The 26,313-nt window shown below is 45.1% G+C and overlaps 2 protein-coding genes across 4 annotated transcripts in view; both read right to left on the bottom strand.

Annotated features, from left to right (window-relative positions):
* Positions 1–26,313, bottom strand: part of LOC112258659 (signal transducer and activator of transcription 5B-like) — an 84,431-nt gene that overhangs the window by 40,308 nt on the left and 17,810 nt on the right. The gene's annotated exons all lie outside the window — the stretch shown is intronic.
* Positions 14,795–24,636, bottom strand: LOC121847275 (soluble scavenger receptor cysteine-rich domain-containing protein SSC5D-like). Its single transcript, XM_042327873.1, has 3 exons — positions 24,612–24,636; positions 23,470–24,342; positions 14,795–14,964 (listed from the first exon to the last, which is right to left on the bottom strand). Exons 1-3 carry the CDS (start codon positions 24,634–24,636, stop codon positions 14,795–14,797), a joined length of 1,068 nt encoding a protein of 355 aa, XP_042183807.1.

Consider the following 26,313-nt stretch of genomic DNA (forward strand, 5'->3'; position numbering starts at 1 on the left):
TCTCCCCCCTCCACTCTCTCTCTCCGCAACTTTCCTGGCACCATGCTCTGTGCATAATCACACTGTCCCCCTGCCAAGGTTTATAAATAACCTCTGAAGTAACAGCTGAGTGTAAAATTAAGCACTTAACCCACATCCAGCGTGTCCAGCCCACATAGCGGCATCTGTCTCTCTCCCCCTACCCAACCCCCAGACGGATCCAGACTAAGAGGGGGGAGCACTGCAGTCCAAAGGGCACATTTTCAAACAGACGCAGCAGCTCGAGGCAAGTCTGTGATAGACAGGACCCAGAGGAATGGGAGTGGGGGGGTGGCTTCATGATTTATAGGTGGGGTGTTAAAGGAGGGTCCCAAACAGATTTAGGAAACTGGGAAACCTTGGACCGTAAAGAGTGCAATAGTTAGGATATAACGCCGTAGAAATGTTGTGTTGACCTCCACTGTAACCCCTCACATCATGACATCACAGCAGACCACTCGGTCTAGTAGAGTCCTGCCTGGCTGGCTGCAAACATTAGGCATGGACAAAGTGCAGCTTGCTTGTTAACAAATCAACTTGCCAGTCGATAGCAAGCAAAAGACAGAACATGAAACTCCCAGTAAAGACCAGAACAGCGAGGATGGATTCCAGCCAAGGCCATCCAGCGGAGTGGACAGAGAGACTAGCCTCCATAGAGACTGTGAACAGGCTCATGTCAGGGACACTGCATTGGACTTTACGGGTTGTATTGTACTAGCTACAGTAGAAGTTCCGATGATCATCTCTGCTGTACCCCAGAGGACAACACATGACTGGGTCTGTGAGGTGTCGAGAGGGAAAGAGGGGGGAGGCAACAGCAGACAGGGACAAAAGAAGCCCTTTGTGCCTCCCAGTTCCAGCCCAGAGGGGATAACACTACAGACGTGACAGGAATAGCATCCTTCCATCAACCCAACCCTACCTCCCACCATCATATTTACTGTATACAGTAGACATGACATGACTCATCAGTTCACTACCAAGGTCATGTAGGCAATACAGTTGAAGTCGGAAGTTTACATACACTTAGTTTAGTCATTAAAACTCGTTTTTTAACCACTCCACAAATTTCTTGTTAACAAACTATAGTTTTGGCAAGTCGGTTAGGACATCTACTTTGTGCACGACACAAGTAATGTTTCCAACAATTGTTTACAGACAGATTATTTCACTTATAATTCACTGTATCACAATTCCAGTGGGTCAGAAGTTTACATACACTAAGTTGACTGTGCCTTTAAACAGCTTGGAAAATTCCAGAAATTGATGTCATGGCTTTAGAAGCTTCTGATAGACCAATTGACATTAGAGGTCGACCGATTATGATTTTTTTCAACGCCGATACCGATTATTGGAGGGTAAAAAAAACCGATACAGATTAATTGGCCTATTTAAATTTTTTATATTTTTTATTTGTAATAATGACAATTACAATACTGAATGAACACTTATTTTAACTTAATATAATACATCAATAAAATCAATTTAGTCACAAATAAAGAATAAACATGTTCAATTTGGTTTAAATAATGCAAAAACAACGTGTTGGAGAAGAAAGTTAAAGTGCAATATGTACCATGTAAAAAAGCTAACGTTTAAGTTCCTTGCTCAGAACATGAGAACATATGAAAGCTGGTGGTTCCTTTTAACATGGGTCTTCAATATTCCCAGGTAAGAAGTTTTAGGTTGTAGTTATTATAGGAACTATAGGACTATTTCTCTCTATACGATTTGTATTTCATATACCTTTAACTATTGGATGTTCTTACAGGCACTTTAGTATTGCCAGTGTAACAGTATAGCTTCCATGCCTCTCCTCACTCCTACCTGGGCTCGAACCAGGAACACATCGACAACAGCCACCCTCGAAGCAGCGTTACCCATGCAGAGCAAGGGGAAGAACTACTCCAAGTCTCAGAGCGAGTGACGTTTGAAACGCTATTAGCGCCATTTCACATCGGTTACACCAGCCTAATCTCAGGAGTTGATAGACTTGAAGTCATAAACAGCGCAATGCTTGAAGCAAACTAGTGATTATGTTAAGATTGATTGTTTTTTATAAGATAAGTTTAATGCTAGCTAGCAACTTACCTTGGCTTCTTGCTGCCCTCACATAACAGGTAGTCAGTCTGCCACGCAGGCTCCTCGTGGAGTGCAATGTAAGGCAGGTGGTTAGAGCGTTGGACTAATAACCAGCAAAAACAAATCCCCAAGCTGACAAGGTAAAAATCTGTCGTTCTGCCCCTGAACAAGGCAGTTAACCCACCGTTCCTAAGCCATCATTGAAAATAAGATTGTGTTCTTAAAACTGACTTGCCTAGTTAAATAAATGTGTCACATTTTTTTTTATAAATAAAGGTGTCGCATTTTTTTTAATCGGCAAATTGGTGTCCAAAAATACCCTTTACCGATTGTTATGAAAACTTGAAATCGGCCATTCCGATCAAATCGGTCGACCTCTAATAGACATCATTTGAGTCAATTGGAGGTGTACCTGTGGATGAATTTCAAGGCCTACCTTCACACTCAGTGCCTCTTTGCTTGGCATCATGGGAAAATCAAAAGAAATCCAGCCAAGACCTCATTAAAAAAATTGTAGACCTCCACAAGTTTGGTTCATCCTTGGGAGCAATTTCCAAACGCCTGAAGGTACCATGTTCCTCTGTACAAACAATAGCACACAAGTATAAACACCATGGAACAACGCAGCCGTCATACCGCTCAGGAAGGAGATGCGTTCTGTCTCCTAGAGATGAACGTACTTTGGTGCAAAAAGTGCAAATCAATCCCAGAACAACAGCAAAGGACCTTGTGGAGATGCTGGAGGAAACCGGTACAAAAGTATCTATATCCACAGTAAAACGAGTCCTATATTGACATAACCTGAAAGGCCGCTCAGCAAGGAAGAAGCCACTGCTCCAAAACCGCCATAAAAAGCCAGACTACAGTTTGCCACTGCACATGGGGACAAAGATCGTATTTCTTGGAGAAATGTCCTCTACTCTGATGAAACAAAAATAGAACTGTTTGGCCATAATGACCATCGTTATGTTTAGAGGAAAAAGGGGGAGGCTTGCAAGCCAAAGAACACCATCCCAATCGTGAAGCACGGGAGGGGGGCAACATTATGTTGTGGGGTTGCTTTACTACAGGAGGGACTGGTGCACTTCACAAAATAGATGGCATCATGAGGGAGAACAATTATGTGGATATATTGAAGCAACATCTCAAGACATCAGTCAGGAAGTTAAAGCTTGGTCACAAATGGGTCTTCCAAATGGACAATGACCCCAAGCATACTTCCAAAGCTGTGGCAAAATGAAACTTTTGACCCAAGCTAAACAATTTAAAGGCAATGCTACCAAATACTAATTGAGTGTATGTAAACTTCTGACCCACTGGGCATGTGACGAAAGAAATAAAAGCTGAAATAAATCTAACAGACCTTGAACAGGCTATTTTTACTAGGATTAAATGTCAGGAATTGTGAAAAACTGAGTTTAAATGTATTTGGCTAAGGTGTATGTAAACTTCAACTGTACATTAGGTGGGCTGTGGTGCTGGGTGTTTGTGGGCATAATGTGCGTGTGTGTCTGCTTGCGTGTGTGTTCACACATGCTCATCCCTGCATGTGAACATTTGCTTCCAGCTGTGGGTTGGGTAGATTTAGAACTATTTACTGATCATGTTTAATTAATAATAAGGGCAGAAAAATCCCCCCTGGGAGTCCAACATGTAGCAGGACATCACATCATGGTCTAGTCTCTCTGCCCTGTGGTTTATCCCTCCTCTCCCAGCAGCACCACTGTCTGCCTGTCTGCCAGTTCCTGTCTGTTTTTCACAGCCACGCTGCACAGCAGGACCCTCTACTAGCACATCCACATAACACATCCTAAGGGTAGCAACATTACTGTTGCTGCCATGCTATGTTGTTGTCTTAGGTCTCTCTTTATGTAGTATTGTGGTGTCTCTCTTGTCATGATGTAGGTTTTTGTCCATATATTTATTTTATTTAGTATTTTTAATCCCCCCAGGAGGCCTTTTGCCTTTTGGTAGGTCATCATTGTAAATAAGAATTTGTTCTTAACTGACTTGCCTAATTAAATACAGGTTAAATTAAAAAATAAAACAGTTGAGTGGAGCGCGGCTACTGTATAATGTTTATATTTAAAAATGTATTTGGGTTTGTTTGTGTGTGTGTGCAAGTCTGCGTGTGGGGATGTCTATGTCTACAGATAGTGGAACTAAGGCTATGATAATGGAACTAAGGCTATGTTGGCACAGTCTGTCTGTCTCTCTACAGAGGACATTGGTCTAAATGAGCATGGCTAAAAGGGTCATCGTGGTCACATGTTTGTCATTAACTTAATGACAAACTTGTGACCTTCATGCAGGCCCAGGGCTGGGCTGGGCTCCTCTTGAAGAACAGCGTGGTAGGGTGGTTACGAGACACACAAACATATACACACACAAAGCTTTATTCATACTGAACATAACAGCTCTTCATAGAGAGGTCGATGTAACCATCAAAGAAAGCATTTGTTACCGTCTGATGGGAGCAGGGGTACTGAGTGAAGCAGGAGAGAGGGCAGTGCTCTGTAAAGAGGGACAGCCACATGTTGACACGCTAATGAATCACATAACGAAGCGTATTCAACAGGGGCGGTTCCAAGGCCTGTCTCTGGGCCCGTAACGGCCGGGGCCTGATAGAATCATTACGCTGTTCGGAGCAGGAACAATGGAGGGACACAGAGGGCTTTGATCATGGGACCGACCCAAAGGAGATGGATGGGGAGCTTGGCTAAGAGGACCCCTCGTGAACCGCCCTGGGGAGGAACGAGTGTAGAGAAGATGAAGGATAACGGATTGCAGGATGACTGGTTTATGCATCCCCACTTCTCCAAACTTTATAACATTCTGAGATGGAAAGGGGAACTAAAGAAGAAAACCTGTTATAAAAGGCAGTGTAACTGTGGTAACTAACTCAGGTGAGTGCTCTGCACAGGGGTCGACTGACTCCCACTACCACTTAGCCCCATCGATCAGGTGCGTCACACACACACGTTGCTAAGGAGAAGTCGACCAAGCGAACCTGTTGCACTCCGCTGGAGAACACACGCTGCCAGATTGAAAGGCCCAATGCTACTTACTGAGAGGAGACAAGAGAAAAGACATGAGTGATGTCATTACTATCTATCCAGCAGTAGACTACTAATACGCCTGCAGTTAATAGCAGAACATCGACCCTCTGTTAGGCACTATCAGTGTCAATGGCAGCAGCAGTACACAAGCACACACACACACACACAGTCTTGACCCATGGACAGATCCCATGGACAGATCCCCCCATCCCCACGGTGCTAGTCAGTACAGGGCTTGGAGTTGAGAACATAATGACCTGCTAGCTGTGATTATGGGGTGCAGAGAAAGGAGGAAAGACACACAGACATTACGCACACTCACACACAACAACACACACATTTTCACACAGCAGCCAGAGACTCAAAATGTGTGGTATTATTTGGATCCTGAGAACCAGGTAGGCCAGAGAGCACTCCGCCTCTTTCTTCACCAACACCCCCTTTTACATCCCCTCAGTGGGATACAGAGAGAAGAGGGTGTCTTGGATGTTTGAACAAAAGGAAGAGCGCACATACAAAAGAAACACGCGCCCTAAATTCCCAACATGCTCTATGTCAATATTGATGACAGTCAAAATGAGACACTGTGAAATGCTCATGGGTGTTACTTGTGCATGTCAAAATGACTGCTATCTATTGTAGGCTACAGGAATGTCGGTCTATCTCGCTCCGTCTGAGAGTCTAGCAGTAATAATGTCCTCCTGACTGGTTCTATAGGGAAAGGGGGGATACCTAGTCAGTTGTACAACTGAACGCATTCAACTGAAATGTGTCTTCCACATTTAACCCAACCTGGGAATACTGAGTGGTGGGAAATGTCTGAGCTTTGCTCTATCTTGGAAATTGAGCTCCTTCTTCACAAGTTGGGAATTGTGGCTAAACCCAAAGACCAACCCACACAGCGTGGCATAGAAGAGAGAGAGAGGTTGCTAGGGATTTAGTTTGATTAGTAAACAAAAAGCATCTCAACCTCAGCACACATTCTTGACAAACCAACTGTTTGTTTCTGTGTCTACATTCATTACTGTCCTAGAAATAAAAATAAACAGCTAAACCTGGGCTACCATCCCAACCAGAAGTGAAGCCAGAACAGTCAGTCTATCTCGATCCGCCTGAAGTGCAGCTCATTGGCAGCCCTTCTATTTAAAAACCAAAGGACCTATTTCTATACTGTAATTCTGTAGGGGGCGTGACGGAAGCAGCACTCATACATGGCAATTGAAAGGCATTCTCTGACTACACAGATCCATGGACAGCCTCAAACTATGCGTCTAGACGCAACACAGAAGCCTCAGCTCTATAAAGGAATATAAGTGTGTGTGTTTGTGTACTTCTCCAGCTCTTATAGAGCACCAGAGGCTAGAAAGCTGTAACTTCTAATGTTCCAGCCACTGACATGGGAGACTGCAGAGTGATGGAAGGGGAGGGCAGGGCAACAAGTAGAAAACAGAATCAATCAAAGCACACAGCTCCCAGCTCTCCGCCTGCATGGGAAAAGACCTGTGGCCACATATATGGGTGATCAAACACAGTCTGCCATTGACAACTGCTCAATGCAGTCATGCTGATGTGGTTACCTACTTAGGCTTCATTTACACAGGCAACCCAATTTAGATATGTTGCCCAATTATTAGCAAAAGAGCTGATCTGATTGATTAAAATACCAATTAGTGGGAAAATATCAGAATTGGGCTGTCTGTGTAAACGCAGCCATAATGGCAAGAATAATTCAGAATTGTGGATTGTCTGAGAGCCCACTAGATGCAAGAACACAACACAGCATAAGGGCTAGTCATACACAGCTGTCGTAATAAATGTTGCTTCTGCAAGACTATGTTCTAGAACAGGTATACATGTCGTCTGGGGTACAGCAAATAAAACTGTGATTAACGTTTTAAAAAAATTAAATATATAAATCTATATATCAGAAGTGTGCTGGTTATCAAGGGGCAAAGTACTGACACGTTTTTTTAAATTGAGAGATGAGCTTAAAGTTCTTTACTGACCATAATTTTCACTTGTCTGACTGCTTGCATGATGATGAGTTTGGCCTATCTGGGTGATGCTTTTTCTCACCTGAATGATCTGAATCTAGGATTCCAGGGACTCTCCGCAACTATATTCAATGTACGGGACAAAATTGAGGCTATGATTAAGAAGGTGGAGCTCTTCTCTGTCTGCATTAACAAGGACAACACACAGGTATTTCCATCATTGTATGATTTTCTGCGTGCAAATTAACTCAAGCTTACAGACAATGTCAAATGTGATATATGGAAGCACCTGAATGAGTTGGGTGAGCAATTAGGCAGGTACTTTACCGAAACGGATGACACAAACAACTGGATTCGTTATCCCTTTCATGCCTTGCCTCCAGTCCATTTACCAATATCTGAACAAGAGAACCTCATCGAAATTGCAACTCAGTGCTGTGAAAATGTAATTTAATCAGAAGCCACTGCCAGATTTCTGTATTGAGCTGCACTCAGAGTATCCTGCCTTGGCAAATCGCGCTGTTAAGACACTGATGTCCTTTGCAACCACATACCTATGTGAGAGTGGATTCTCAGCCCTCACTAGCATGACAACTAAATACAGGCACAGACTGTGTGTGGAAAATTATTTAAGACTGAGACTCTCTCCAATACAACCCAACATTGTAGAGTTATGTGCTTCCTTTCAAGCACACCCTTCTCATTAACCTGTGGTGAGTTAGTCACCATTTTTGATGAACAAATAAGGTTTTATATGTAAGATGGCTAAATAAAGATCAAAATGATTGATTATTATTATTATATTATTATTTGTGCCCTGGTCCTATAAGAGCTCTTTGTCACTTCCCACGAGCCGGTTTGTGACACAAGCTCACACTCATTCTTATGTTTAATAAATGTATCGTATTGTGTGTGTGTGCTGGAGGTTGAATGTTTGAAGGGGTACGGGACTATAAAAAGTTTGGAAACCACTGTTCTAGAGGAATATTGCACCATAAACATGTCATTACCGTAGCTCTGCGGCTATGTCTGATGAATGATGCTTTAGTTCACAGTGAGCGGACCAGATATTTCTGCTGAGTCTGCAGCACAGGAGCCATAGTTCACTGGTGATGATACAGAGAGAACGTGGCTGGCCTTTTACAATGCTGTGGAGGAGTAGGTCAAGTATTTAAAGGGAATGGAAGAGTGGAAAAGTAGAGGGAGGGAGGGATGGATGGAGGGGGATAGCTTGAAAAGCATGCTGGAGAAGCATGTGACATCGAGGATCCGCCAATGAGAGCCAAGGAAGTGTAGCTAGGTCAAAAAGAACCAGGCCGGGCAAAGACTAAATGTCTGTCTGCAGAGTGAAGTGTAGTTTTATAACAATCTTTTAATGGAGTACACTCCCAGTCTCATTAATGGAGGACAGGAGTTTTTCAAGCGTTTTTATCAATAGTTAGTTCAGGTCACGTAGTCAGGAAAGACACCTGACCTTAGCGAATGCAGCAGACTTACTGGAATAGCGAGTGTTTGCAATGTATAACCCGCATTACATCTTACGCCACCGTTGGTTATGTCTCTTCATGTGTCCCTCTTTGGAACCCTTTAAAGGAAGTGTCCAAGTAGACACTAGACACTTCAGGTGAGTCATAGTGGTTTCCTCTTTCTCTGAAATAGGCCAGGCCAAATTCTTGTTACTCTCACCATTTTGTGGGGAAGGACTTTGGATCAGGCAGGCTGATGTTTACTGGGATACGTCTTGTTCTGGAAGCAGAACTGAGTGATTTCCACTAGATGGGCCAGCCGCAAAGTCAAATATATATATCGTAAAAACCTTGAAAACAAACATTTGCTTTTTGGTCGTAGCCCTTTACACTCGTACCCGTATACGCGTTGAAAATAGATTTGGGCACCGATAAGCACCTAAATTGGAACACAGTAGCTGTACATTAACCTGCTATAAATGACATCAGAGCTCAGGCTCTAAGCTTCACAGTGCTGTGAGGGTTTTGATTGACAGCCGTGCTGAACTTGAACACCGCGCGTGACAAGAAGTCGCCCCAATCCCTCCTGCTAATTGGACAACTTTTGCAACTGTTTTGGTTTTCTGAGTGAGGGAAGTGTTGTAAATTAAGAGAACTCTATGTATTTTGAAAGATGAGACGTTGAGGATTATAATAAACATCGCTTTGATGTCATACAAGCCTAATGTGAGTCCATACGAGTCCTAATGTGCGACTTCCATATCATAAAACTCATGTCATATACAGTGTCGACGTTTATGATCACTATGTTTGATGTACAGTTACAAGATGACATGGCGTCATACCCTTGGCTGTTCTGAACAGAATGAGCCTATGTTTGTCCATTGTGAAGAGAATTTGCCACGGAACACACAGCTGAATGCACGAATGACTCCTTTCTATACGCACAAAATCACAATCCGTTTCCCTGTATTGCATTGTGAAAGCCTAGCACTGTCACATCATATTTTAGAACTTAGCTAGCCATGTTGGAAATAGAACAAGCGTTCAAATGATGCCCACCTGACTCGTTTTTGGATTGCGTAAACACCAACGGTAATTGTGTGATGGCGTGGATGCAGGGTTGTGTTCCAACCAAAACGACTACAAGTGTGCTCTAGTTCCTCAACGGCACAGCTAGGAGAGCTCAACAAGCACCTTATAGTTGAAGACTCCTCTTTGAGTCATAAAGTGCATCGAAACGACTTAGGAACTGTGTACACTTTGGAGAGGTGTTTGGCCACTTGGAGACACCAGTCAGTCCTCTGACTCAAACCCATGTTTCTTTTTATGTCTTATGTTACATCTACCCCACATTTTCCAGGAAATGTTCTTATCATGCTCCTGAATGTGTCCAGAGTATTTTCAGATTTCGTTATCAACAAATGCAGGGAGAAAAGTACAGTAAATGTCATATGCAAAATAAATGAACAGTAATGTTTGGAATCAGTCTTGTCAGGTGAACTGTTGTCTTCTTTGGTCAAATCATTTCCCCATAATCGCCCCATAAACTGTTCCCTTTCAAGTGCTACCATGCTTATTAATTTCATTTAAATGTAGCCCTAATCCGTGTAGGCCAATTCCCACGAGTGTAAAGGGTTAGGCATTAGGGTTAGCGGTGCGGTTAAGGTTAGTGTTAAGGTTAGGTTTAAAATCCGATTTTATGACGCTGTGGCTTCGCCACTCTGCACAGCTGCCTCCAGAACAACATTCATGACGAAAAACGCTAACCTGCCTTGAAACAGTGGAACACTTGTGCTCTGACAGACACACTGGAAGCTCTCAGAAGGCATGGGTCACATCATTTGAGTGGTTTTGAATGACCTTGAAGGGATTCGATTTAAATGAAAGCACAACTTTTACACTACATATACAAAAGTATGTGGACAAATTTCCTTCAAATGAATGGATTTGGCTATTTCAGCCACACCCATTGCTGACGTGTATAAAATCGTGCACACATCCATGAAATCTCCATAGACAAACATTGTCAGTAGAATGGCCTTACTGAAGAGCTCAGTGACTTTCAACGTGGCACCGTCATAGGATGCCACTTTTCCAACAAGTCAGTTTGTCAAATTTCTGCCCTTCTAGAGCTGCCTGGGTCAACTGTAAGTGCTGTTATTGTGAAGTGGAAACGTCTAGGAGCAATAACGGCTCAGCCACGAAGTGATAGGCCACACAAGCTCACAGAACGGGACGGCCGAGTCCTGAAGCGCATAGCATATAAAAATCGTCTGTCCTCGGTTGCAACACTCACCACCGAGTTCCAAACTGCCTCTGAAAGCAACGTCAGCACAAGAACTGTTCGTCAGGAGCTTCAAATGGGTTTCCATGGCCGAGCAGCCGCACACAAGCCTAAGATCACCATGCGCTGGAGTGGTGTAATACTCGCTTCCATTGGACTCTGGAGCAGTGGAAATGCGTTCTCTGGAGTGATGAATCACACTTCACCATCTGGCAGTCTGACGGACGAATCTGCGTTTGGCGGATGCCAGGAAAATGCTACCTGTCCGAATGCCAACTGTAAAGTTTGGTGGAGGAGGAATAATGATCAGGGGCTGTTTTCATGGTTCAGGCTCGGTCCCTTTGTCCCTTCACTGGAACTATCTTAACGCTACAGCATTCAATGACATTCTAGACGATTCTGTGCTTCCAACTTTGTGGCAACAGTTTGGGGAAGGCCATTTCCTGTTTCAGCATGAAAATGCCTCCGTGCACAAAGCGATACAGAAATATTGTTGAAATCAGTGTGGAAGAACTTGAATGGACTGCACAGAGCCCATCGAAAACCTTTTGGGATGAATTGGAACGCAGACTGTGAGCCAGGCATAATTGCCCAACATCAGTGCCCGACCTCACTAATGTTCTTGTGTCTAAAATGAAAGCAAGTCCCCGTAGCAATGTTCCAACATCTAGTGGAAAGCCTTCCCAGAAGAGTGGAGGCTGTTATAGCAGCAAATGGGGGACCAACTCCATATTAAAGTCCATGATTTTGAAATGTTCGACGAGCAGGTGTCCACATACTTTTGGTCATGTAGTGTACGTTAAAACAGACAATGATACAGTATGTTGTGTGATGCACCCGGCTAGGAGCAACTATGTTCAGTTAATTGTACTAGTTAAGTCCACTAGCAGACTTGTTTTGGTGCTTTGAAGGGATGTTGAGTGAGATAACGATACTTGATACAACAGTAGACTGTAGATTAAACAGCATGGAGCACCAAAGAGATTAGATTTAGATTTCTCTCTTCACTAGCAGTGTGTGAGGAGAATGGACGCACACACATATATACACTGCAGAGATACTGTTCTTCCTGTCGTGTCAGGTGCATGTCCGTCAGTCACTGCTTCAGAGGGAGGGAGGGCAAAAAGGAGAGCAGGCGGGCGGGAGAGAGACAGGTGCTGATTGAGCCAAGCGCTCTGTTCTGATCTGTGCTTGCCCCCTCTCTCTCTCTCTGACAATGTGGGGCCTTGCTCTGACCTCATTGTGCTCACTAGGCATGCTAGGCTCTGTAAATCTCTCTCTCCTCTCCCCACCCACAGCCCTCTGCAGCCTGCTGCCTCTCTGCTCTGTGTTGGCCCATTCTCTCCAGCCATCTGTTCAGGGTACGGTCCTGAGACATAAACATAAAGGGCCTGCACCCTACGTAAACGGAGCCACGGAGCATCGCATGTGGTCCGTTCCAAAATTTCAGCCACGTAAAGGTACGTAGAAATACACAGAAAACAGCGCTCTGTCGCAGCGTTTGCGTGAAGTGGCCTTAAGGTGAGGTACCCTGAGTGACTGCCTGACTGGTTGACTTGCTGACTGACTGACTGTGGGTATCAGTAGCACATTGCACTGAGTGTCCACAGGGTCCACTTCTAGGGAATGATTTGGATACGTTCCATGAACGTTTGGCACTAAGAGCCTGGTTCTCACGTCATGTTAACATAACCCTAAATCAGGGACTTTAGGGTCACACAGGTTCCAACCGAAGGGAGGCGCTCGGAGGCACTACGATACATGCATCCGCAACTCCATACCTTCATGTAGTATTTGGGTTGGTGTGTGTGTGTGTGAGAGTTTCTGGTTTGTTGTTTATAGTAGAGTACCAGGTGTGACAGGATGGTTATTACTACAGCTGGGCTCTGTATAGCCCTGGAGACTTCACTTAGTCAGTAATACACCTCTCTCACATACCAAATGTAACAGTTCATTCTGATTACATCAAATAAGAAGAAGTTGAACTTGCTCTGCACGTCCAGGTCTGTAGAGGGCTTTGGGTCAGTCAGAGCAGGGCTGCACAACTCCAGTCCTGGAGGGCCGCAAAGTCGACTGCTTTTCATTCCTGCCTTTTTAAATCAGTGACTGACTCAGACCTGGACAACCAGGATTGAGCACTGAGTGAAAGCAGTGACAGTGATGAATCCATGATCTCTTAGGAAGAAGAAACAACTCCCTGAAGGGTCATAGTATGTATGTTCACTGGGCATATGTGTATGTGTGTGCATGTTTGTCTCTCTGTGTTTGTGTGTGTGTGTGTGTGTGCATGTTTGTCTCTCTGTGTTTGTGTATGTGTGTGCATGTTTGTCTCTGTGTTTGTGTGTGTGTGTGCACGCAGGCATGCAAGTTTGTCTCTGTGTGTATGTGTGTGTGCATGTTTCTCTCTCTGTGTGTGTGTGTGTGTTTGTCAGAAAGTCATTATATAATCATGGAGGGATGACATAAGGCTGGGGTCAGCAGGAGGATTGCCAGCTGGCAGGAGAGATGCCAGGCCACAGCCAGGTTGGGTTGGACCAGTTCACAGCAGCCTCCTCCATCCACAGTGGGTGGGGAGAGAGAATGAGCCAGGCAGGGGGGAAGAAGGACCAACAATCCCTTGTTTACACTAACTGATATCATGCAGTCCACACCATTCCTCAGATGTTAACACCCCTAGCACCATAACGTTCATATCCTTTACAACACAATCACCAGTAGAAGATCAGGTCCCACTGACATAGAATGACTGTAAACACAATAAGCATGGTCCTGTCCTTCTGACCTACAAATCCTACTGTAGGATGGCAGCATGTGGCACGGGGCTATGAGGTCTGGGCTTGTTGGCAGGGAGCGGGGACAATCCATTTCCTAATAGAATCAGCCATCACCAAGAAGCTTAACCTACATATGGATCAAAACAAGATGGCAGATGAAATGACCCACTGAAAGACCCATCAATAGCACATGTCACAAACACTTCAGTTCACTAATCTGTCAGTTAAGGACATGGGCCTATGACTAAGGCATGGCTGTTAAGCCCCTACTGCTGTGGCATTTGCACGTGTGTGTGTGCATGTGTACATGGTCTACTGGCAAAGACCAGGCTCACACCACAAACAAAGCAAACAGAGAGTGTAGCGGATCAATTTAGACCAATAATATTTGGGTCTCATTATCCAGCTCTAATCTGGCCTAAAAGCCTTGGCCTGGGCTCATGGGGCAGAACTAACACAGCTGACCACATGGAATGGCTGCATTGTTCAGCCTCAGTCCCAGTTACTGAAGACTTGAGCCCCTGCCTCCATAGCATAGCATTGAATTCCCTTCCCTTCAGCAGCTGAGCCCAGACCTCGGGCCCCATGGAGGAGACCTGACCACATTAGTGCCTGGTCACTGCCCACACCCTCATCAGAGACTTCAGCAATCCACTGACAACCAGCAGTTCTGCTCTCTCTGCAGTAAGTGAACGTGTAAGAAGGCAGCTTCTCCACTTGTCCAACAGGGCTTGTTACGTAACAGCAGTTACAACACAGAGAGAGAGACAACCAAATGCTCTACTTTATTGTTCAGATCAGTATGTGTATGAAATCCTAATCACATCAGTGAACAATTCAATCACAGAAAACCAAGGCTCCCTCCCAGCTCTGTGTATCTACTTTGTTACCATGAATTGGCCTTCAGTGAGACTGGTCCAGGGCCAATCCCTGCCATCTGTCCAGGAGCCAAGGTCCACCAGAGGCCTGATCCCCCCTCACAGACAGCCTGTGCTACTTCGGTATCTGGTTCTGTACCAGAGGAACCACCACTAGCCAGGCTCTCTGACACACTAACCAGTCAGTCACAACCTCACATAACACAAGCCAGCCTTATAACGTCAAGAGATCTTGCTTAGCGGCGCAGACCGGCCACCTCCAGGATTAGAGGTATTTTCTGATGACACAACAACCTTCTCCAAGCGAACAGACAAACCATTATCTCTGTCCGTAGGGTCATGGTGGAGTGGATCAGACAGGCCAGGCGGCCCGGTGTGGTGAGGTGCTGCTGCCTCAGATGGCTGGCTGCAGTAAAGCAGATTTAGAGGAGGGATGAAGGGAGAGAAAGAGGAGATTAAGAGGCTGAGATTGACAGCTGGAGACGGTGTAATGAGGCCCCTCAACAAAAGGCCTAGGAAGACAAGTGTGAGGGGGGACCATGTTTACGCATCCTTTAGAGGGTTGCTGATGGGGCCTCAGCGAGCCTCCTGGGAGAGGAATTTCAGGGGCCACCATCCCAGCCACTGCCCCAGCCTAGCCCCCCTAGCACCTGTCCAGCCCCTGTCCCAGTCCTGCCCCTGTCCCAGTCCTTCCCCTGTCCCAGTCCTGCCCCAGCCCAGTCCCAACCCTGCCACAGTCCCTCCCCTGTCCCAGTCCCAGTCCTGCCCCAGGAGGGCGTGAGGTAAGTAGAGGAAATTGCTACTGCTCAAATCTCATTAACACTCTCTCCCAAGGCTTGGAGGAGGAGACTTGCAGTAGACATGCCCACAAGGTTAGGACCTGTCTATTCAAACAGTAGGCGGCCACCATCGAGGCATTCGTGGAGGCAGTGTTGACCAGCTCTCACTAGATGTAGTTGCAGCAGATCCATAGCGTTTTCACTCAATAGAAGAAAAAGAAGCCAGCTCTCACTAGATGTAGTTGCAGCAGATCCATAGCGTTTTCACTCAATAGAAGAAAAAGAAGCCAGCTCTCACTAGATGTAGTTGCATCAGATCCTTAGCATTTTCACTCAATAGAAGAAAAAGAAGCCAGCTCTCACTAGATGTAGTTGCAGCAGATCCTTAGCGTTTTCACTCAATAGAAGAAAAAGAAGCCAGCTCTCACTAGATGTAGTTGCAGCAGATCCTTAGCGTTTTTATCTTTTCAGAGAGGCAACATGTCCTAATAGTCAATGTCCTCATATAGAATAGTCATGCTAGAGTCGAGCCAGACTAGTGGAGGTCCCTACTGTATAGCATTTACATTATGATGGCGTCTATCTGAGCTCCAGCTAGCCATTGATACAACTGTTTTATTGTCACACACACCGTATAGGTGGAGTGAAATGTGGTGTTTCACAGGGTCAGCCATAGTTGGATGGTGTCCCTGGAGAAAATTAGGGTTAAGTGCTTCGCTCAAGGGCACATCGACACATTTTCCACCTTGTCGGCTCGGATAGACGCTCTAAACGCTAGGCGCCTTAATAGCGTAGCCTACCAATCTGCTGACACTGGACAATAATTTTGTTAATTTTTAAAATATTATTATTATTATATATATTTTTAATTACCCCATTTTTCTCCACAATTTCGTGGTATCCAATTGGTAGTTAGTCATTGCAACTCTCGTACAGACTTGGGAGAGGTGAAGGTCGAGAGCCGTGAGCCCCCGAAACACGACCCGCCATGCCGCAGTGCTTCTTGTCACACTGCTCACTTACCCCGGAAGACAGTCGCACCAATGTGTCGGATGAAACACAGTTCAGCTGGCTACAGAGGTCAGCGTGCATGAACCCGGCCCACCACAAGGAGTCGCTAGAGCGCGATGAGATAAGGACAACCCAGCAGGCCAACCCACACTGGACAATCATGACCAGCATACAGTGTTATCATCACAGTCCAATTTAGAGAAGAGAGAAAGGGCCTGAGAACCAGCCGTGGGGTAAAGAAAGGGGCAAAAGTCAAGAGATAATGGAGAGAACCCTTTCCTACAGGGAAACTAGCTAGCTAATAGGCTTAAACCAGTTGCAATGATCACAAATTCACATCAATCACTCAAACCAAAAAATGCACTTAAACTATAACATGACTGCTTTGCTGGTAGTGTCTGTGTGGTTGGGACTGGGAGACAGACAACCACAGTTGGTTATCATTGATTTGAGAGGTTGACAAAGGCCATTCGTGGATTTGTCAATAGGTGGTGTGAACTACAACACTTCAGCACTCACTTCCAGTTCACTACACAATGACCCATTAACAGCAGTGAGATGATTAACTCCCTGTCTGTAGTCTCTTTAGCTCTCCGGGTTGCCTCCCACAATTTTAAAATGTTCTGGCTTAACACGTCTGTATGTAACTGAACTTCAGTTTGATATTGATCAAATACGTCACTACCTTATACGCTTGCATAAAATGCAAAATAGTAGTTAGCAAGATGAAGATGAGAGGTTATTTTTTTATGTGTGCATTTCACAATTGGCTAGTTTGCATGAACTATCTACACTAAAACCACGGCAAAGGGTAGCTGGGTTTTCGAGACGACCTGGTCTGGTCTCTGTGTGACAGACTGACTTGAAGCAGGGGGGAGAAGCCTGCAGCCTGAGCCTGCACCTCATCAAACTGTGGCATTTCATTTCTCTAACAGGCCCCTTTCATCAAGGCTGTGTTTATTGAATAATTCACTTACACCTCAGCCTCCTCTGTCTGTGAGAAGTCAACCTGATTAGGAAGAAGAAGAAAGGCCCTGTTGATTTATTAACAGAATAATAAGCTGTTAGAGCTGCTACTATCCTTCTGTCTGATGTTAGAGGTGTTACTATCCTACTGTCTGATGGTAGAGGTGCTACTATCCTACTGTCTGATGGTAGAGGTGCTACTATCCTACTGTCTGATGGTAGAGGTGCTACTATCCTACTGTCTGATGGTAGAGGTGCTACTATCCTACTGTCTGATGGTAGAGGTGTTACTATCCTACTGTCTGATGTTAGAGGTGTTACTATCCTACTGTCTGATGGTAGAGGTGCTACTATCCTACTGTCTGATGGTAGAGGTGTTACTATCCTACTGTCTGATGGTAGAGGTGTTACTATCCTACTGTCTGATGGTAGAGGTGTTACTATCCTACTGTCTGATGGTAGAGGTGTTACTATCCTACTGTCTGATGTTAGAGGTGTTACTATCCTACTGTCTGATGGTAGAGGTGTTACTATCCTACTGTCTGATGGTAGAGGTGTTACTATCCTACTGTCTGATGGTAGAGGTGTTACTATCCTACTGTCTGATGGTAGAGGTGTTACTATCCTACTGTCTGATGGTAGAGGTGTTATTATCCTACTGTCTGATGTTAGAGGTGTTACTATCCTACTGTCTGATGTTAGAGGTGTTACTATCCTACTGTCTGATGGTAGAGGTGTTATTATCCTACTGTCTGATGGTAGAGATGTTACTATCCTACTGTCTGGTCTGAAGGAGAATGACGAGACGCTGAACTGTAAAAGTTACGGTTTTATATGGCAGAAAAAAATTGTACTGTAAGATTCAGATTGTCACGCCCTGACCTTAGAGATCCTTATTATTCTCTATGTTTGGTTAGGTCAGGGTGTGACTCGGGTGGGAAAGTCTCTGTTTTCTATTCCTTTGTTTTTGGCCGAGTGTGGTTCCCAATCAGAGGCAGCTGTCTATCGTTGTCTCTGATTGGGGATCATATATAAGTTGTCATTTTCATTTTGGGTTTTGTGGGATCTTGTTTTCTGTTTAGTATCTGTGCCTGACAGAACTGTGCGCTTTCGTTTTCACGTTTGTTATTTTGTTTGAGTGTTTATTGAATAATGAAATCATGAACACTTTCCACGCTGTGCCTTGGTCCAATCTTCATTCTACAAACACAGATTGTTTATATACAAGGTTGCAGGTGTTATTGCAGGGTACAGTGAAAAGCTTAGGCTATGAGCTCCAACATGCAGGACTAAGTGAAATAAAACAATGAGAATGGACGAGTGCTGCCAAAAACAAATATTAATGTGTAGGCTACGTTGACCTGCAAAATCATTTCAAAGTCATCCTGCAAAATCATCCTGTTGTCCTGCATTTGGGATGTTTTGTGGTCACTCTAACTGTAGTGCTATAGTGGCGAGTAACCTTCCCCCCTCAGGACCAACCCATCTGACCCTATTAGGCTTTTTCCATTACAGCAATATTATGACACGCAGTAAGGCTAGTTACTGATCCTGTGACTCCACTACCTGGATATGCTCCAGTGTAGCCAATCAGATCACATCAGACCTGCCGGCTTTTATGCAAGTTCCCTTTAACATTAACCTATCAGCAGGCGGAGAATAAATGCCTGAAACTAGATCCCATAAATATTGCTCTTGACAAGAAAAAAAATCTGTCTGGGGAGGTTCTCTTCTCCACTGTTCAACCAATCCAGTAAATGTAGAGGAGGAGTTAAGACGGAGTGTCTCCTTGTTAACATCCAAAAGAGGAAGTCACGTCACAGGCTCTCTTTCCATTTCCCTTGAAAACCGAAACATCCGGTTGTTGGGGACTCAGCAAAGGCTACTGCAACATCTACACTCCACTTAACTGGCATCGGCCAGATCTCCTTAAAAGTGAGCTACTTGTGCACATATACACAATAGTCCAAAAGTGGAAAGTAAAACAAGATGCTCCAATGGGCAGGAGGTAATGGCAATAGAAGAGAAGAGCAGAGTGACCTTGCAAACAGAAAAACTGAACACCAAAAGAACATGCATTAAATGTATTTTGGTTGTGTATTTCTGAAGATACGGTACAGTGAATGAAAAACAAGTTGGTGATCTATACAGCACCAGTCAAAAGTTTGGACACACCCACTCATTCCAGGGTGTTTCTTAATCTTTGACTATTTTCTACATTGTAGAATAATAGTGAAGACATCAAAACAATGCAATAACACATATGGAATCATGTAGTAACCAAAAAAGTGTTAAACAAATCAAAAATATATTTTAAAGTAGCCACCCTTTGCCTTGATGACAGCTTTGTACACTCCTGGCATTCTCTCAACCAGCTTCATGAGGTAGTAATCTGGAATGCATTTCAATTAACAGGTGTTCCATGTTAAAAGTTCATTTGTGGAATTTTTTTCCTTCTTAATGCGTTTGAGCCAATCAGTTGTGTTGTGACAAGGTAGGGGTGGTATACAGAAGATATCTCTATTTGGTAAAAGACCAAGTCCATATAATGGTAAGAACAGCTCAAATAAGCAAAGAGAAACGACAGTCCATCATTACTTTAAGACATTACTTTAAGTTGTGTCCAAACTTTTGACTGGTACTGTACATATATCAAAAGTTTAATCTATGCAAGATCCTCTCACTGCTCTCCTTCACGTTTACTTCTACATACTACGCACATACGCTGACACACACACACACACACACACACGTCTTAACACCTCAGGCAAGAGGTCAAGGTGAGTTCGAAGGTTGAATGAGGGATAAAGTACTGTTCGAACTTACTCAACCTGGTCAGACTGCATTAGTATCAATGTAGCATGTACAGTAATAAACAAACAAATGGTTGTAGACCTACAGTAAACTGCTCTTATTGGCTTTATTGTACACTCCTGGAAAAAAAGGGTTCTTCGGCAGTCCCCATAGGAGAACCCTTTTTGGTTCCAGGTAAAAACCCTTCTGGGTTCCATGTAGAACCCTCCTTTAGAAAGGGTTCTATCTAGAACCAAAAGGGTTCTACCTGCAACCAAAAATGGTTCTCCTATGGGGACAGCCAAAGAACCTTTCAGGATTCTAGATAGTACACTCTTATAAAAAAAGGTGCTAATTGTTTTGTTTTGTGACCCAGTCTGTCTGAATTTTGTTTACATGGATGAATCTTCTTTTGTACTTCTCCTATGCAGGTTTAGTCTTAGTCCAGCTAAAGGGTTTGTATTAAGTTTAGTCTTAGTCCAGCTAAAGGGTTTGTATTAAGTTTAGTCTTAGTCCAGCTAAAGGGTTTGTATTAAGTTTAGTCTTAGTCCAGCTAAAGGGTTTGTATTAAGTTTAGTCTTAGTCCAGCTAAAGGGTTTGTATTAAGTTTAGTCTTAGTCCAGCTAAAGGGTTTGTATTAAGTTTAGTCTTAGTCCAGCTAAAGGGTTTGTATTAAGTTTAGTCTTAGTCCAGCTAAAGGGTTTGTATTAAGTTTAGTCTTAGTCCAGCTAAAGGGTTTGTATTAATTTAGTCTTAGTCCAGCTAAAGGGTTTGTATTAAGTTTAGTCTTAGTCCAGCTAAAGGGTTTGTATTAAGTTTAGTCTTAGTCCAGCTAAAGGGTTTGTATTAAGTTTAGTCTTAGTCCAGCTAAAGGGTTTGTATTAAGTTTAGTCTTAGTCCAGCTAAAGGGTTTGTATTAAGTTTAGTCTTAGTCCAGCTAAAGGGTTTGTATTACATTTAGTCTTAGTCCAGCTAAAGGGTTTGTATTAAGTTTAGTCTTAGTCCAGCTAAAGGGTTTGTATTAAGTTTAGTCTTAGTCCAGCTAAAGGGTTTGTATTAAGTTTAGTCTTAGTCCAGCTAAAGGGTTTGTATTAAGTTTAGTCTTAGTCCAGCTAAAGGGTTTGTATTAAGTTTAGTCTTAGTCCAGCTAAAGGGTTTGTATTAAGTTTAGTCTTAGTCCAGCTAAAGGGTTTGTATTAAGTTTAGTCTTAGTCCAGCTAAAGGGTTTGTATTAAGTTTAGTCTTAGTCCAGCTAAAGGGTTTGTATTAAATTTAGTCTTAGTCCAGCTAAAGGGTTTGTATTAAGTTTAGTCTTAGTCCAGCTAAAGGGTTTGTATTAAGTTTAGTCTTAGTCCAGCTAAAGGGTTTGTATTAAGTTTAGTCTTAGTCCAGCTAAAGGGTTTGTATTAAGTTTAGTCTTAGTCCAGCTAAAGGGTTTGTATTAAGTTTAGTCTTAGTCCAGCTAAAGGGTTTGTATTAAGTTTAGTCTTAGTCCAGCTAAAGGGTTTGTATTAAGTTTAGTCTTAGTCCAGCTAAAGGGTTTGTATTAAGTTTAGTCTTAGTCCAGCTAAAGGGTTTGTAAATAAGAAAAAAAGAACTGTATAAAGAAAACAGTTTTTGCTGGGAAAAATACAGGTTTGTCCTCATTGATTTCTATTTGAAAGCCCACTTCATACATGCATCTAATGCCACTCTATCCCTCTGCACTCGTCTCCCATTCGCTGTACTGTACCTTCCACCACACTCTTCTAACTCTCATGTCTTTTCCCTTGGTACATTTCTGCCCCTCTCTCTCTTGCACCACATCAACACCCCTGTAAACACCAAGGCAGGCAGCTTTTGAGAACCCTGTCCTTTGACCTTTTCAGCTTGTGATGTGTCAGAGTTCATATAGCTGCAGTTTCTCACAGACGGTGTCTAATGTGGTCACCAGAGCCATGCCCCCCCCTTCTCACTACTTCTCCAGAACCCCACCCCTCTCTCTCTCTCCCTCATGTGCACTTCGTAAAGGTCACCCTCTACCCCACCTCACCCGCCCTCCGCTCAAATCCCAGTGGTCTGCTTAACCTTCACCTATGCTGGGGTTTTATTACACTGTAAAAACAACAGTGACTCACACCCTCCTTCCCAAATGGCACCCTCCTGCAGTAATCTGGTCAAAAGTAGTGCACTACAAAGGGAAAAGGGTGCAAATGGAAGTAGATTAAAGTTCACACCTGTTGTACTTGGCACATGTGACTAATAACATTTGATTTGAGACGCAGTCCTGGTCTCGGGGCAGAGTGGACCTGGGAGCTGAGCCACCTAGGGTAGAGGAGACCATGACTCAGAACCTAGCTACAGTATGGAACAACAGGAGGCTGCAGTAGTACACAGTGGTACACAGCTGGGGCAGTCACAATGGAATGGATGTGTGCTACTGTATTGTGCCAAGTGGTGCTTGCTGCTGCCTGGGACTCTAACATCCAGCTGTCCTTCTTGCATGAGCTGATTTGAAGTGGAGACTATGCTACTGCTAAAATAATTCTAGATATACTGTAGCTATGTCTATTGAAGCATAATGGAAATAACAGAAAACACTGCTGCCATGGCATTTCTGAGCTTTTTTCCCAAGTTGCTTTGACCTTGCAGACTCACTGGGTTGTGACACATTTCACAAAAGCCCCACAAATACTACAAGGACGTGCCTCCTGCGGCTGCATGTGACGCTCTGACATTCATAACAAGATATCCCTGCTTTGATTGCATTTCAGTTGAATGACGTTGCCACTGAGAGTTAACGCGGGGTTCCCCCCAAGGCTGTGGGCTTTCCGCCTCATATGACCTGCTAATAGTGTAATGTACAACACACATTGTCCTTTCACTGGGAAACCTTTTAGCTGTGACCTGAGGGACTCCAAATGTCACACTGTTGCTAGGCTTGTGGCAGAGGAGCAATCCACTGGAGAGCAGAGCAAAGCAGAGTGAACATTCAGCCACAGCCAAGTGGGACGAGAGAAGCAAAGGTGTGGGATCATGGATGGGGCTGGCACTGAGGCTGGCAGTGGTGCTGGGACTGAGGCTGGCAGTGGTGCTGGCACTGAGGCTGGCAGTGGTGCTGGGACTGAGGCTGGCAGTGGTGCTGGGACTGAGGCTGGCAGTGGTGCTGGCACTGAGGCTGGCAGTGGTGCTGGGACTGAGGCTGGCAGTGGTGCTGGGACTGATGCTGGGGCTGGCAATGGTGCTGGGACTGAGGCTGGTAGTGGTGCTGGGACTGAGGCTGGCAGTGGTGCTGGGACTGAGGCTGGCAGTGGTGCTGGGAATGAGGCTGGCAGTGGTGCTGGGATTGAGACTGGCAGTGGTGCTGGGTATGAGGCTGGGGCTGGCAGTGGTGCTGGGTGTGAGGCTGGGGCTGGCAATGGTGATGGGTGTGAGGCTGGGGCTGGCAGTGGTGCTGGGTGTGAGGCTGGGGCTGGTAGTGGTGCTGGGTGTGAGGCTGGGGCTGGCAGTGGTGCTGGGTGTGAGGCTGGGGCTGGCAGTGGTGCTGAGTATGGGACTAAGGTGGGGGCTGGCAGTGGTGCTTGGACTGAGACTGGGTCTGGCAATGGTGCAGAGGCTGAGTCTTGGACTGAGGCTTGGACTGAGGCTGGGACTGAGACTGGGTATGGCAGTGGTGCTGGGAATGATGCTAAGGCTGGCAATGGTGTTGAGGTGAGGACTGAGGCTTGGACTGAGGCTTGGACTGAGGCTAGGACTGAGGAGCGGTATGGCAGTGGTGCTGGGTCTGAGGCTGGTTATGGCAGTGAAGTAGGGGCTAGGACTGAGAATGGGAATGCCAGTGGTGCTGGTGCTGGGTAATGGAATGAGGCTGGGTATGGCAGTGGTGCTTTCCCAGGGGTTTGGATTGAGACTGGGTATGGCACAGGTGCTGGGTATGGCAGAGGCGCCTGGGTTTGGATTGAGGCTGGGTATGGCACAGGTGCTGGGTATGGCAGAGGCGCTGGGGTTTGGATTGAGGCTGGGTATGGCACAGGTGCTGGGTATGGCAGAGGTGCTGGGGTTTGGATTGAGGCTGGGTATGGCACAGGTGCTGGTATGGCAGAGGCGCTGGGGTTTGGATTGAGGCTGGGTATGGCACAGGTGCTGGGTATGGCAGAGGCGCTGGGGTTTGGATTGGGGCTGGGTATGGCAGTGGTGCTGGGGGTGGTGCTGGGTATGGCAGAGGTGCTGGGGGTGGTGCTGGCGTTGCAGCTGAGCTGTGGTGGTGGAGGTTCTTTTGGATCATCAGACACCTCCATGCCCTCCCAGGCAAAACAAAGGACTTGACCTGATTTTTCCTGGCACTGTACATAGTCCAGTTCCTCCTATTACGATGCTGGAATGATTATGGTAGTCCCTCAGTCTCACTGGGATAATCTAGATAAGCTGAAAGGGCAATGAGGCATGGCAGTTACTCCCCCCGGAGAGAGGCTTTCCTAAATAACACCTCAGATCACCATTACCGTGTTGGTGTTTCCCTTCGTACTGTCCACCATGTCCACACAGTCCATGCTAATACAGAGAGGTGATGTTTCAAATCCACAGCATCATATGACATCCTGAAATAACTGTTCTGAATATAAATCCCTCTACTCTTTCTTCCTCCTCTTCTTCCTCCTCCCCCTTCTTCTCTTCCTCCTCCACCCCAGCCCGGACTGCGTTGTCCCATTAGGCTCTGTAAAACTCACCCAGAGAGTAGTTCTTGCAGTTTGTGCAGCAGCCCTGTCCTGTCACCAGTCTATATTGACTAGATAAAAGGCTCCTATTGACTTTGCCACTGCACTGAACAGGCATGAGAAGGCAGGAGAGAAGTCCTCAGAGACAGGCTCCATTGAGGCCAGGACACTGTGAACCAAACCAGTACCATATCAAACCCATCCTGCATACACAGGTAAAGTGTAACACATACGGTACACTAATCTTTTACAAACCACGCTTTCAATTTCTGTATTAGCCAATAATGCATTTGCAAGGCTATTCTCTCTGACATCCATTCATTCATTCGTTATCTTCGTGGATACGTCACCTCTCTTATCTCGTCATTTGCGTTTATGAGAGAGTGCATTCATGGGCATTTTAGTTTGCATGTCCACATATTTTTCATAATGTACGCTGCACAATAACACAATGGCAGCGTTTCATTATTCAACGCAGACAGCCACAATAATGGAACAAACTACCAATAAGGCCACGATGGGGATAACATATCCAATTTCTATCCTATTCATGTACAGAGCACATCCACTCAATCCATGTTGTGCGAGGCACAGGGGTCTGGTGACGCAATGGATGATTGGGGAAGAATGTGAGGCTGTAGAAAGTACCTCATGAGGACCATGAATCGTGGTAATACCGTATGTTACACGGAGTATTTACTCTCTCTGTTCTCTCTTGCACTCTCTGTCCCCCCATCTCTCTCTCTCTCTAACCCTCTCTCTCCCTCCCTCTTCCCCTCGCTTTCTGCATATATTTAACGGCACATGAGATCAGTTCATACGGTTGAATGCTTCCCAGAGAAGGCGTGGGACCCTGTGCAACAGAAGGGGACTACACTGTACAGTACCACAGACTTACTTCACTGGTGTAACTTTGAGAAAGGTGGGACCCTGTGCAACAGAAGGGGACTACACTGTACAGTACCACAGACTGACTTCACTGGTGTAACATTGAGAAAGGTGGGACCCTGTGCAACAGAAGGGGACTACACTGGACAGTACCACAGACTGACTTCACTGGTGTAACTTTGAGAAAGGTGGGACCCTGTGCAACAGAAGGGGACTAACTTTGAGAAAGGTGGGACCCTGTGCAACAGAAGGGGACTACACTGTACAGTACCACAGACTTACTTCACTGGTGTAACTTTGAGAAAGGTAGGACCCTGTGCAACAGAAGGGGACTACACTGGACAGTACCACAGACTTACTTCACTGGTGTAACTTTGAGAAAGGTGGGACCCTGTGCAACAGAAGGGACCTACACTGTACAGTACCACAGACTTACTTCACTGGTGTAACTTTGAGAAAGGTGGGACCCTGTGCAACAGAAGGGGACTACACTGTACAGTACAACAGACTGACTTCACTGTTGTAACTTTGAGAAAGGTGGGACCCTGTGCAACAGAAGGGGACTACACTGTACAATACCACAGACTTACTTCACTGGTGTAACTTTGAGAAAGGTGGGACCCT

This window comes from Oncorhynchus tshawytscha, linkage group LG09 (assembly GCF_018296145.1).
Source record: "Oncorhynchus tshawytscha isolate Ot180627B linkage group LG09, Otsh_v2.0, whole genome shotgun sequence".
Taxonomy (NCBI): domain Eukaryota; kingdom Metazoa; phylum Chordata; class Actinopteri; order Salmoniformes; family Salmonidae; genus Oncorhynchus; species Oncorhynchus tshawytscha.

Coding starts and splice junctions, on each gene's coding strand:
- LOC121847275 (XM_042327873.1), bottom strand. CDS start 24,636: ATGGACTGTGTGGACATGGTGGACA. Junction 24,343..24,611: donor CTGTGTGGACATGGTGGACA/GTACGAAGGGAA, acceptor CCACCACCACAG/CTCAGCTGCAACGCCAGCAC. Junction 14,965..23,469: donor CACACCCAGCACCACTGCCA/GCCCCAGCCTCA, acceptor GCTTTACTGCAG/CCAGCCATCTGAGGCAGCAG.